General features: G+C 44.0%; 1 protein-coding gene across 11 annotated transcripts in view; it reads left to right on the forward strand.

Moving 5' to 3' along the window:
• Positions 1-1,528: 1,528 nt before the first annotated feature.
• The window catches only part of kirrel3b (kirre like nephrin family adhesion molecule 3b), a 151,789-nt gene continuing 139,716 nt past the window's right edge, over positions 1,529-13,601 (forward strand). For 5 of the 11 annotated variants that reach the window (XM_047594524.1, XM_047594525.1, XM_047594522.1 and 2 more), the window contains exons 1-2: positions 1,531-1,790; positions 1,923-1,990. In XM_047594524.1, the coding sequence (XP_047450480.1) occupies positions 1,948-1,990 (43 nt within the window). In that variant the 5' untranslated portion in view covers positions 1,531-1,790; positions 1,923-1,947. Of the gene's footprint in view, positions 1,791-1,922; positions 1,991-13,601 lie in introns of all 11 variants that reach the window. The other 6 variants (XM_047594519.1, XM_047594521.1, XM_047594518.1 and 3 more) reach the window with 5 other exon arrangements.

Genomic DNA, 13,601 nt, shown 5'->3' on the forward strand with positions numbered 1-13,601 from the left:
TAATAACACTTGTGTCACCTGACTTTCAAACTTTTCTTTCCGGCTTAATTAGCACATTCTTTACGTTCTCCACGTCTTTTTACTGCACATTGAGTTCCTCCACATATTGTCTGGTCTCTCTTCATCCTTCATTTACACTCTAGAAATATAAAACACTTTTTTAAACATGAAGCGGGACTCAGACTCAGACTCGCAAGGTGGATTAACAGCCTAATGTGGTGAGAAGCTAAAACGATAAACTGATGCAAAAAAGTTAAAAAAAAAAAAAAGAAAAAAGAAGGTAATTGAGTCTAATTTATGGCTCGCTAACCAGCTACTTCATTTGACAGGTTACTACTTTGATAATAAAGCCGTTCTATGTTTGGGCAGCATGCGAGCTCGGATTCAGTCTGGCGGTTCATTTGTAACCTCGGTGTAGCACGAGTGGGTGGCAGGTTGACGGGGGCTCCGTGCTTACAAAAAATACGACGGAGCTGACATGCAATGCTTCAGCGGCAAACAAAACAAGCAATCTTGGAATTTAAGTAATGGAGGCATTTCACTAAAACCCACAAATGTCATCCTTGGGAGAACGTGGATGTTAATTTTGATGCAATCCATCTCATAGTTTTTGTTGAGATAATTCGAGGCTAATGATTTACTTAAGGGAAAAAACAGTGTTCATAATTATTTGAAGTAATAAATGAACCTACATGAAGGTGCACATTTTCAATCTGTGGTTTAAATAAGGACAGTGGAAGTTAAACTGATTTAAATAACATAACATCCTTTCGATGTCTGAAGGTACGACACAGCACAGGGTCTCACGCGCAGTTCTCTGTTACACCTGGACGTTGTTTGGCCTGAAACATAAAAGAAAAAGGGAAAAAACAACAACCTCTTATTAAATATTTAACAGGCGTGACCGGGAAAACTTGTTAGTAAGCATGCAGTGAATTCGGGTACTTTATGACGCCTTGCATCATGGCTCCTTCGGTGAGTGACTATGAATGTAATTCACCCCTAATAAAAATTGAATACTAATGAATGCTGCTGCGTAGGTCTTGAATGCTAATGTGGTCTCCGCGAAAAGGCTTCGTGATCCCAAACATCAGAGAAAAAAAAAAAGGGAAGGGTTTTAAATGGGAGGAGGGGTGAAGCTGCACTTTTTTTTTTGTCTGGTGGATGTCTGTGTTATTTGTGGCTATAGAGGTCTCCCTCCTATTCTCATTCTAATTTGGACTGCACCCTCTACGTCTCTCCCATGGCAGCTCTCGTTCCCAGAGTGAGGACCCGAGCCTCCCAGCCTCGCTCTCAGCCACAGCCACCCAGACGGAGAGGGAGAGGGAGAGGGAGAGAGGCGGAGGGAGGAGTCTCGTTGTGGAGCTCTATCCCCTCACTGTGTCTGCCGTGTGAGTGGAAGAGCGAGAAAGAGAGAGAGGGAGGGAGGGAGAGCGCATGAGAGAGAAAGAGGAGGAGAGGGGAGGGAGGGAGGGAGGGGAGGGAGGGAGGGAGGGAGGGGGGGGGGGCAAGTGAGGGCTGAAGGCGCTGGGAATGGATGGGCACCGAGCGAGAGAGGAAGAGTGAGCGCGTGTATTCTCAGAGTCAGCAGCGAAGACACAGAAAGTCTACAAGCTCACATCACCAAGAGAGCGTGCGAGGCAGAGCTGACAGCCAACAGTCACACAGAGGGGGGGGAAAGACAGAGAGAGAGAGAGAGAGGGGGGAGAAGAAGAAGAAGAAGAAGAAAAAGAAGAAGAAGAAGGAGCAGGAGAGAAGAGGACGGAAGACAGACAACCAGCCTCCCACTGGTAAAAGGAGACACCACTGAGGGACTGTAGCATCGTCCCCCTATCCAGCAGCACAGAGGAGCACTGTCTCATCTCGTGCATGTGTTTGTGCCTGCCAACTTCAATTTCACACTCGCCTACTGTTTTTCGTAGGTTTTGCCCTCTCCACTACCCAGTCATGATCCCTTGGGTCCTTCTGCTTCTGTGGATCTCCGGACATGGTGAGTTTTCCAGATTAACTTCCCTAATTCACCACGTCTTGCGCGCCTGTGATTGCTGTGTGACTTGCTGGCCGGGAAACTGTGCCTCCGAACGCATCTCCTGCCGTGACGTCTGAGCTTGCGCTGCCATCTGTGTTTTTAACTGCTTCAAATATAGCACTCCCATGTGCGCCGTGGTGTCTGATGCAAACGAGAAAGGAGGAAATTAGAGGAGGGGGGGAAGAAAAAAAAAAAGACACGTTGGGGTGAAGGAGCTGTGGACTGTTGCGGCGTGCGTGCACTTTTTCTCCCCCACTGCCAGTTTCCCTTCAGACCAGACAAGTTAAATACTTCCTATGAGGGGTTGATATTCCTGTCACACACGCAGACACACAAACAAAACCCTCTAACCCCAGTCCAGTTCAGTCAAGCGTTCACTCTTGAGTCACTTTGTTTTGAACTGACAGCCCTTCCCCATTGAGTCCAACTACGGGGAGTCTGGTCCAAAGAATAGAAAGAGAAAAAGTTAAGGGCAAAGCCTGTTAGAAGCCAGGAGTGTACCATGGCAACTCCAGCCCTCTGGACAGTGTCTGCTGTTGTTTGTTATTTTTATTCCTAGACAGTCTGTTTGTGGACAGAATGAGGATGGATTAGTTGTTTCCCCAGCTTGCCACCAGGTGGTTGTCTTTGGAAGACAATAGAAGTGAGTAAAGTGCAGCAGAACTGTACCTCTGTGGCGTCGGCGTGATGCACGGACTCACACAGGACTGAGCCGGGCAGCGGGTGTCTGTCAGTTCTCAGCATCGCTCCCAGCCCACGGCGAACAACCTGGTTTGCGCTCGGCCAGGGGTCGGGGTCAGCGACACAGCCCCCACCTCTATTCAAAGCCTCGACCCCTTTCGCGCCGGACGACGTTCTGAGGACTGAGCCGATGCGTGCGTGTCTGCGCGCCTGCCTGCCTGCCTGCCTGCCTGCCTGCGTGTCTTTGGTGCTTTCAGTCGTTTCCCGGCGGGGGAGTTGTAACATTTTGCTGAAAAGCAGCGCAGGAAAGGGCAAAATCCTGCCTCGTGAAATCTGAGAGCTCAGCCTGTTGACACGGTGTGTGGAAACCGACAGCTCAAAGTTGGTAGCATGCTGCTCAAACAGCGGCAACAAATGTAACTTGGTAAACAGGATTGTTTTTCTTCGGCGCTGAAGTCAGCTCCTCTACATGTTGATTTGCGCTCTATAATGTGGAGGAGAACGAAAAAAAAAAAAAAAACACTTCTCATCAAACATGACAATTTGCTGTGATTATATTTCGCTCCTACTAATCCATTTTTCATGTAGAAACAGAGAGAACCGTGATACCAGAACAGAACAATTTCGCTCTGAGTGGAGTGATACAGCTTCAGAATCACTCTCCTCATTTCCTCTACATTCAGAGCTGTACATCTTGCATAGAGGTTGTCTCTATGACTGTATGTGTCCTTGGACAGTGGTGCAGGCTCTGTAAGTTGAACGAGCCTGGACACAGTCAGAGCAGTGGAAGCTTTCCCTCTCTCTCGATATGTTTTGGGACGGTTATAGTGGCGCCCTGTGCTGCTGCTGATGTTTTAGCTTCGTATTCTGCCCCCCTTACATTCCGTCGTGTTCCTGTACCATCTGTGCTGCTGTAATGCACAAATTCATGATCGTTCATTAGTCTCTTCTCTTCCACTCCGTTAAACATCTGCTAAGTTCTGTATCCACAGCTGACTTCTACCGCTCTCCTCTACTGCATTTCTTGCAAGTGTAGGTGCCTTCAGAACATCATATTAATATTAGACAATAACATACCTGGTTTCATTTATTGATACGCGCCACGCTTTAATGTTTTATCTTTAAACACCACGTTTATATGTCATCATGGTCTTGGCCCGAGCTTTAACTAACATCATATCTCATAACTGGAATGAGGCAGTTGCTTCAGCCGGCTTGGGATGGGATTGCTGCGCACAGTTGGTTATTACAATAAAAAAATGCAGCTCTCCCTGCCAGGTAAACAGGGGATAACAACCTGCCTTCTCTTTGCATGCCTCCAGGGAGAAAAAAGTGCTTCCCTGAAGCTTACTGTTGTTGTACAAATTACGGCTCTGTTTATGTGTCGAGCCGGTGTCAGCAGAAAGCTGCGGAAAACAATCTCGTTTTTATGAACAGGAGGACAGAGGGGAGTTGTGGCCGTAGCAGTCATATACTTAGACGAAGCTATCCTGCGAGACAACAAGAAGGAGACAGAGAGTGCGTGAAAAGGAGAAAATGAGCAGGAGAAGGGCGAGTCCATATGCACAGGCACAGAGCAGTTTTTTTTTTTTTTTTTTTTTTTGTTCTCTCAACTTGGAGAAATAAATGGTCCAAAGCGAACAAGACGGAGAGGGAGAATAAGGAGAGAGGAAGCTGTTGCCAAGCCGCTCTCCATCCTGACTGTGCTGTTATCGCATCTAGGGCACCTTTTCTTTCGCTGTCACCTCTCCAGCCAGTGACAGATGACACAGCAGCAGTCAGGAGGATCTGGGAGACGGTCTCCGGGAGCACATTCACCTCAGGCCAAACTTATCCAGGACCTCGTCCATCTCCTCACACCAGCTCCTCCTCCCCGGATCCCCCCCCCCCATCCAATCTATACACTGTCCAACATCTCACATGCTTCACTTGGTTCTTGGTCTCTTCATTTCACTCCTCACCTTGCACATATCTCCTTCCCCTTGCAAACTGTCCCTGCCCCGTCCCCAGTCCCTCTCTCCTTCTGCATTGTTTATTTATTTATTTATGGTTGTGGGTGATTGAGTACCTAGCCTGTTTTGGGGAAAGGGTGAAATACAAGAGAGCACAGTGTCCCTGTGGAGGAGGGCCAGTTAAAGAATAGTCTTGCACTGGATGTGCCAGACTTTGAAGAAAATGTGCTAGAGGAAAACCACATGTTGTTCTTGTTGTGTGTGATCTCTGTCCTTTTCTCACCCCCTCTTTTTTTTCTGATATCTCTCTGCCTTGTTTTCTCTGTTCTCTTACTCTGAGTTGGCACCATGCCGTTATCTAATTTGCACACTGCCTGGGCTAATCGTTTTGTCGGGCCACCTTTGCCCACTAGGGGCAGTGCTGCCGCACAGGAATGAAATGCCAATCTTCTTAAAAAATCTCCTGCCCATTCCCTCCCCTCAGCCCCCTTCATTATCTCCCGCCCCGTCGTGTATCTCGTGTCAGAACTCCTGATTTCACCACCCAGCATCACTAAGCTGTTTCTCAGTCCTGGACAGCGTGTCTTAGCACCCCCCCCAACAGCCCCTATTTCATTTACTGCTGTCTAATAACTGCTGTCTGACGACTTTAAATCCGCTTTTCATGGGCGGCAGGCTTTGATACATATTTCTCTACCAGAGTATAATTAAATGTCTTTCCGACGTCATGTTTGGATGTGTGGACTTTTTTATAGACGGAGAGAAATCATTCTCGCTTCTCCAAAGGATGAAAAAATGAGAGGAAGAAATATAGCCCATTACACTGCACTACACTACTCAAACAGAAACACCAATTATAAACCTCATTATTATGAATAGTTCTTTGTGAGCAAGACATACTGCCTTCTAATGCATGGAACACTGGTTTAATAACTCAAGTAATGTCATTAATCGATTCTATTGCTACGCTAAAGCTAATTTTCCTTGCATGTTGTGCAAATCCAACAACAGAATACAGAATAAATATGTTGTGAGTGTGAAATGGTTACAGGGTGCTTGATACATTTTCAAAGAAATGTAAACGTCCACCATTCACCGCCCATGACACTCAGAGAGCGAGCGACGGATGATGTCATGGGTCCATGATGGAGCCCAGTGGCGTGCAGTTTGTTTTTTTGTTTGTGGCGTGTGTCCCATCAAGGCTGGCTGGCTTAAGTCACCTCAGCCGCTGTGACCCCTGCTCATTTCTGTGCCACGATAGATTAAGCCTGCTGTAATCCCTCTGAGCCGAGTGCCCAGTTGGATATTTATGGTAATAAGTAAACATATGAATAAATAATCTGAGCGGCTGCGGCTGGACAGCTGCAACTTGTAAGTCATCGTGTTTGGCAGTGGTTGCGGCATTAAAAAGAGCCGATGTTTCCAGTAAAAAAAAAAAAAAAAAACGTTTGTATGTGGATGATACCATGAAAAAGATAAAGAGTTTGGTTGATGATTATTCAGACAGATACATGCATTTCCCAATGAATAAATACATATAGACAGATAATACAGTATCAACCAGCATGTCTTCATATTTAAGCAAATGTCAAATTGCTGCTGACATACACCAAAGTTAAAGTAGACTGTATATAAGTACAGTATATCCAGTGACTGCAGTTTGGATTCAAGCCTCATTTCTAGTCGGCCAGGATTCAGGTCAGCCAGGGAAAAGAAAATGATTAGTTTGGAGTCTTCTTGGAAAACCAGGCAATGATCTCCCTCCTCCAACGCAGTCCGCCGGCCAGTCAACAAAATCTAGCTGTTTACTCTTGGACTTCATTATCTATCTAGAAGACCCTCTCCCCAGCCCCAACAATTTTCTTTAGTACCAACCAATCAACTCCATGGTCCTTATCCCTTCTCACCCTGAGACTCTGCTGCTGGATCTCATTCCTCTGGGATGAATTTATCCAGATTGAAGCACTCAGCAAAAGGGCATTATCCCGGATTACATGTCTGTTGGGCGGCAGTGTTAAGTAATTCAACCAGATGCCGTTGTGATGACTGGGTCACCTGTGATGGCAGGGTTAGCAGCTGCACGTCTTCTCTCGGCTCTTTACTGCTGCTTCTCCACCCTCCTGAGGCTTCGCCCTTGGATAGTTGAAGTTGGTACATTTAAAAAAAGACCTACATCCAATAATACGTTTAAATACGTTTAAAAGTAGGGAAGCACGCTGAAGCCCTCTCTGACCCCTAGGATTTTATTTGGTGACAGATTATGGGGTGGATTACTGGCTTCTAAATTGCAGTTTAATGCACAGGAAACAACAGGCTATGTTTTCCCTCTAACGTAACTAAAGGCGGCTCCACAGTACCGAGTGGATCATACTGTTTTTTTTTTCTCTCTCTCTCAGAAGACAAAGCATACGCACAGCTGCGCCGTAAGAAATGTGTTTAACGTCTCCTTTTGTCTTTTTTGTGGCTGATGATTGATAAAAACGTTTTAACTTGCTGATGGGGTCTGTTGTGGCTTGTAGAAGACACGGTATAGACTTTAATGCTGTGAAAAGTTAATTTTGTAGCACATTACTCTTCAATATTCACCTCAGGGATGAGTCGATAGCACTTATATATGTGTGTGTGTGTGTGTGTGTATATATAGTTTTGGATGTTTTAACAATTACATTCTATAGAAGCATTATGATGAGAAACTCACACTTATATATTCTAAAGATAAAAACGCCCATACAGGCTCCTATTGTTAAAAAAAAACAACAAAAAAAAACATTTGCATGTGTGTCCGTGTTATAAAGACAGTGTACCTTGTTTACCGTGTGAGGCTTACACAGTGTGCTTGACTCAACATCTGTCTCGAAAATGGATAAAAAAACAAGACAGAAGGTTATGTGGGTGAAAATATAAAATGTGTGAACAAGACGAGGGGAAAAAAAATATATGTACAAGTCATCTGTTGCGTCAAGGCACAATATTTAGTCAAAGGATATTCTCTAGCTTGGAATAAAAACTTTAGAAATATCCCAATGATTTTGTTTATATAGTTGATGCAATGCAAAAAAGACGGTTTCACGGCGGCAGCAGCATCAAGGCGCAGCTCGTGTCTCCTGTAGTTTGAATTACTGATAGCAGCTATAATATGAAGATTAAGTGGCCACAAATGGGGTTTTGCTAATAGTACAAGCTTGGGTCGCTTGGGTCAGTGCCACTCTAATAAGGTTAAATTTATACATAATGTTGTTTTAACTCAGTAGTGGGCGCAAACTTTACGTTATTATTGTTTTACATCTCCTAGAGATATTTTTTGACATGTAGACACCTGCATACAATCCCAATCACACTCATATTCGTTTACCTTAGCATGGTGCATCAGCATCAGTGCAGATGTACAGATGTATGTTTGAGTGAATCAGTGCAGTATTGCATCCTGTTCCATGTCCATGTCTTTTGCACCACTACTGCTCAAACATTCGCAAACCGGCCAAGTGACGCTTGCACATGACTGTGAAAGCCTGTGTTAGCAAGAGCCTAGAAGATGCATGCGGTGTGTCAGTGCAGGAGGCACTTGAAGAATTGCGTTGCTGATCAGATAACGACTTCCTACTGCTCTGTGGGAAGTTTCTGGGCTAGCCCAATATTACACTTGGATGAACTCACCCTCCTCCCCTGTCTCCTAATCACCCCCTTTCTCTTTGTCTGCTTCTCCTGCTTCCAACGTTCTCATGCCAGGGATTCATAAAGATGGACTCAGAAGAAGAGGGGTGTCACGCTGGTCACTTCACAGGCATTCTCTGTCTGTCTTTGTATACTCTACACGAGTATGTGTAGTATCACTTTTACTATGCTCCTACAATTACGGCTGCAAGCCTTGAATGGCAATATAAATGCAAATGAGTCTTTTAATGCGTACAAGCAGAATCTAAAGAGGGAGAGACTCCTCACCTGTGGGTGAATGCGGATGTGTCTCTGGCTTCCATTACAACTGCTGTGCATGTTTCAAAAACTGGCAATGGATAAAATGCATAGTGCTTGCATTTGTAAGCAAACCTTGAGGCTTGTATGTGTCTGGACTCCAATATAATAACTCATGGGAGCGATTGTAAAACATCATTGTGTGAGGCAGTCTGACGTACTTAGGGATGCGCCTCTGGCATTAGCTCTCTACTTGTGGGCTTCCATTGATACATCTCAGTTGTGCTCTGTATTGCTAGACTGAAGTGATCCGTAGCTCGTATTTATTAAAAGGATAGGAAAACAGTTCCCTCTATGGTACCAGACACCAATGGTGAGAGGCTTGGATGTTTGAAAGGCTATTTGATCTGGCACTGATACCCAAAGATGTTTTATTCAGCAAAGCACATCTGACACAATAGCAGCACAAACTTGCTCTTGATCCAAGCCAAACTTTTGAAATGTGCCAGCTATGAGAAAGAAACATCTCTCAAGCTGCAACCCTCCCCCAACACTTCCATACACTCATGTCAATTTCATTTCTTTCCACTTTTTTTTTTTTTTTTTTTTTTAAACCAGATGCCAACCGGGGCTTTGAGCCACCTGCCAGTCCCACTAAGACAATTAAGCAATTGGGAATAAAGGGCCATTCACTAGCTGGGATCGCAGTGTTAGCCTAGGATCCCGAAACTGCACTGCATACCACCCTTCCCCCACAAAAACTCTTTCAGAAACACCAGCGCTGGCACCATGCCAGTTTCATTCATTCATTCGTAGTTGCATGTTGTTGGGAAAGCTAGAGCATTCGACAACAGTCTTCAGAAATCTGTGACACTGGGTCCTTGGTATGCATGGTAATAGAAAACGCCTCTATTGATCTCCAGATTAATTCAGTGCAAAGCCTGTGGCTCTTCTGTGTCATTATAGTTGTTTACGAGGCAAAGCTTCATCTGGCAGAATCATCATATAGAAAGACCTGCATACATTCTATACCCTCACTTTCATTACCAAAGAGCAATCTGCCGAAGCACAACATCAGATGAGAAACTCTGGCATATGCGAGCGCCAAATAAAATTGGTAGATTCCGTAATGTGCTATAAATAAAATTTTGTATTGATTCGAAAACATTAGTATATCCTGATATATGAAAATAGTCATATTGATTGCATGCCTGTGCATCTGATGTTTCTTTAATGTGGTACTGCTGGGATTCACTCTGCTCAGTTTAATACGTGGCCTATTTTTATACACAGTAATAATTTGGTGTCACAGGCAGGATCAGCCAAAGGCAATGCCGATATATTTTTCATTGCTGGGTCTCAAGCACCTTAAAATAAGTCTTACTGCCTCTTCTATCTTGAGTCCTTTCTTTATCACCAAAAGGATGCCCAACACCTGACGGAGTAAACAAAGTGAATTAAAGTATAATTAATTATATTTTTTTTTTTGTGGTCACTTCAACATTCACTTTGCTGATTTGGTGGTTGAAGAGCACTTGTCGCAGTCTCTGATTTTTATTTTATTTTATCAAGTGCAGTTTAATATTGTGGAGGCTGGCCTGGGCAATGAAAAAAATGCTAATGCACATTGGGGAGTTTAAATGATTTGCTATCCTTTCAAATCTGTTGGCAGGGGTTTCAATCTGGCTGGCGTCCTGGGGGAATTCACAGTGGTCATTGCTCAATCCCTGGGGGACATTAGTGCAAATCACAAAGGAGCACAGAAGTCATTTCAGTTTTCCACTTTCCTTTGGCCACTGCCCAATGCTAAATGGCAGAGTACTGGCACGCTGTACTGGGAAGGGCAAACACCTCGCCTCTCTCTCCGTATCTAACCTTTTAAACCTGATTTAATCAAATCAAAATACCACCGCGCAGACCCATTTGAGACAACCTGAAGACAAACAGTTGAAGAGGAACCAGAAGGCCTTGGGGTGAACCAAGGGCAAGGCCATCCATTACTTCCTGTGCAACCAAGAGCACAGGGACACGGAAAATGCCTGCGGTGCACGATGATGAACAGACTCCACATCAGAGATTGGATTAGAGTAGCAAGAGAGAGAGCCCTAAAAGCTATGCCAGTTTATTGAAGCCTTATCTAAAGCGATAATGTTACTACAGAAAGGGCCATGTAATGATGGATGAATGGACAGCGCCTTGTAAAGAACTGACATCAGGCAAGATGAGTATAGTGGATAGGCAAGTCCACCATGGTCAACTCTTCTGATTGTTTTTAGAGAAGGAAGTAGGGCCGGTGGATAGTCTATGAAATGGAGCTTCAATTGTTGGCACCCTAGTTACCCGGCAGTGTCATCATTACAGATATATCTAGTTTAGAGAGGCACGGTGCTCAGGTTCACTGCAATTTAGGTCCTATTTCATTGCTGATACCCATGAGGTATTTGGTGGAAAAGTATGATTGCTGTGATTTGTAGGGCCGGTGATATATTCAATCAGTGCTTGCACATGTCTTCATATATACATATAATTTTAGAGACCGTGAAGTGCTACAGTCACTAAGCACAATATAGAGAGAAATGTGATGAAGACTGAAAAAGCAAAGCAGCATTTAGCTAAAAGTCCTGTTCTTTTGTTTACAGGATGGCTGGAGGATTTTCTCCCTGCTGAAAAGCAATGTTATCTAATGGTACAGGGATGATAGCAATGACAACACAATGCGTTCCAAGGTAAACAAAGATATCCAGCTCTTAGGAGAAGAAGTGAGAGGAGACCAAAGAACAACAAAGACAGAAAAAATGAATTAAATAAATCCCAAAAGCAAAAGCATTCTTGTCAGAAATTAAAACATATCTGTGTCTTGCAGCCCTAATCCTCAATGCTAGTGTATTTGTTGTCTGAGTGGAGAGTATTTGTGCCCATGAGCAAACAAGCACAAATGTGATTATTCCTCACTTTGGTTGTATGTTAATTTCATTACTTTACTTTGTCTGCCTATCTGACTCTAAACAGCTTTGGTTAAATCTGTTATTATTTTTTAAAAATACCCTTGTGTGACTTTTAGCTTATGTTCCACTATGATCCGGTTGGAAAGAGTCATTGCTCCTGTCCCAATACTGTGTGACACCAGCTCAGCAGGACATGAAAAATGCAGTAGAGCGTCTAAAGATGATCGTGGCGGTGCACAGTGGGATGTTCAGAGGTCTCAACCAACAACCCCCCACCCCGTCACCTCCAGTGCACGGCCCCTAAACTTCACCCAGGTTATGAGTGTGAATTATTAACAAGACTTTCATTAGAAAATGTAATTTGCACAAGCCAGCTGTACAAATTCCAACACGGCCTCATTTGAAACATGCATAAATGGTCTCATAAATTTATGTTGGATCTCCTGTGGCCTAAAGAGGATCCTCCAAATGGATGTGCTCCACACTGAGTGACGAATTAATGGTATGGAGTTTGTTCGGTCTTCATATGAAGACTATTTATTTCTCCCCAAAATAAAATGTGACATGAGATGTGAGAATCAGTTTAATGGAACGCCTAAATGTAAGATAAATTGGATATAGTCCATATAAAATGTGTTCACACTTGTTCCTAATTTTTCAAATATGAAAATAGTGATGTGTCTGGCATCAGCTGAAGGACAGTCATTAAAAGAGAGCCTCACGTGGGTCTGGGAATTGCTACTGCTGTTGTTTACGCCAAAGCGGACATCTTTTTAGCTTCTCCCTGAGCTCCAATCCTTTTGATCATCACCTCCATATTGGATATAAAATGGAGAATGAACAGCGCCGCAATACAAGTGACTTTTAGAGTTGTGTGACTCTTTGAAGACTGCCAAACAAGTGTCTTTCATCTCAAAAACCAGCAGCTGCCTTACAAAAGGGAGAGCAGGACAAAATGAGAGAGAGAGGCAGTATCCTGGGCCTGGAAATGAAAAAGTGGAGATTGTGGGGTCTCTTTGTGATCACATTTCCTCTAAGGCCTCCTGTGAGGGGAATGACATGTACTTCATGCAGCGTTGATAGCCAGGCGCCTGTCAAACAAGCAGAGCCTGAGGAAGGGGGAGAACAAAAAAATGAATGCTTGACTCCATTTAACAGAACACGCAGCCTATTTGCTTTCAAAAAGAGTCTAATTTCTTCCATATTCACTCGTTTAATCCAACCAGAAATGTATAAATCAGTGATGAGTTAATGCAGAATCTGGATTACTGTGCAAATTGAGTATCCCGGTATCATAGCATTGCTAATGCATTACATGCATCGCTCTGATTTGAACAATGGGAGTCCACAAAGGAAAAAGGAAGTGAGGCTCATACTTCCAGTATCTGTTATTCTTGAATTGATGATGGAACAGGAGCAGTAGTGTTCCCCCACTGAGGCATGAACCAGATTTCAACCCAGAGCTCCCTGGAGGTGAAGGCCAAGGCATCTCTCTGACAGGACATCTGGTCCCTGAGCATGGCCACCAGGGGGTCGATGTCGCCACCTTAATTGTAATGTTTCTCTCTCTTCCTCCTCCTAAAAAACTAGGGCAGCTTTCCTTAAAAGGAGAGGAGGAAAGGGGGAGACACAATTTGCCGGGCCGTGTCGGCATGCCACATCATTTAAGCTGACAGCTCTAATAAATTACAGCAACAGATCGCTGTGAACAAACAAAGCTTAATGGAAATAAAGTGAGAATTATCAGCCAAGAAATAAAAGGCTAAAAAAAACAAAACAATGAAATTAGCGCAAAAAGAGTGGTTGAAAGGATGTCAGGCCTGCGTAGCATGGGCATTAAATGGACAAATTGCCACTTTGAAAGATAGGAAATGTTTTGTTCTCTTTATTGCTCCTGTTTAAAATGGAGAATAATGAGAAAATCCCTGAGTTAAGACTGCTCAAAATCTCCCTGCTCGCTCCATCCCTGTTTGGCCTTCCAGAGAAAAATAAAAAAATAAAATGCTGCAGATTGTTCTGCTCCGTAGGACCCTTGCTCCATCAATTCGGCCAGGGCAGAGAAAGCCTGGAAGCGGATGTCGTTAA

The sequence above is a fragment of the Mugil cephalus genome, chromosome 9, assembly GCF_022458985.1.
Source record: "Mugil cephalus isolate CIBA_MC_2020 chromosome 9, CIBA_Mcephalus_1.1, whole genome shotgun sequence".
Taxonomy (NCBI): Eukaryota; Metazoa; Chordata; class Actinopteri; order Mugiliformes; family Mugilidae; genus Mugil; species Mugil cephalus.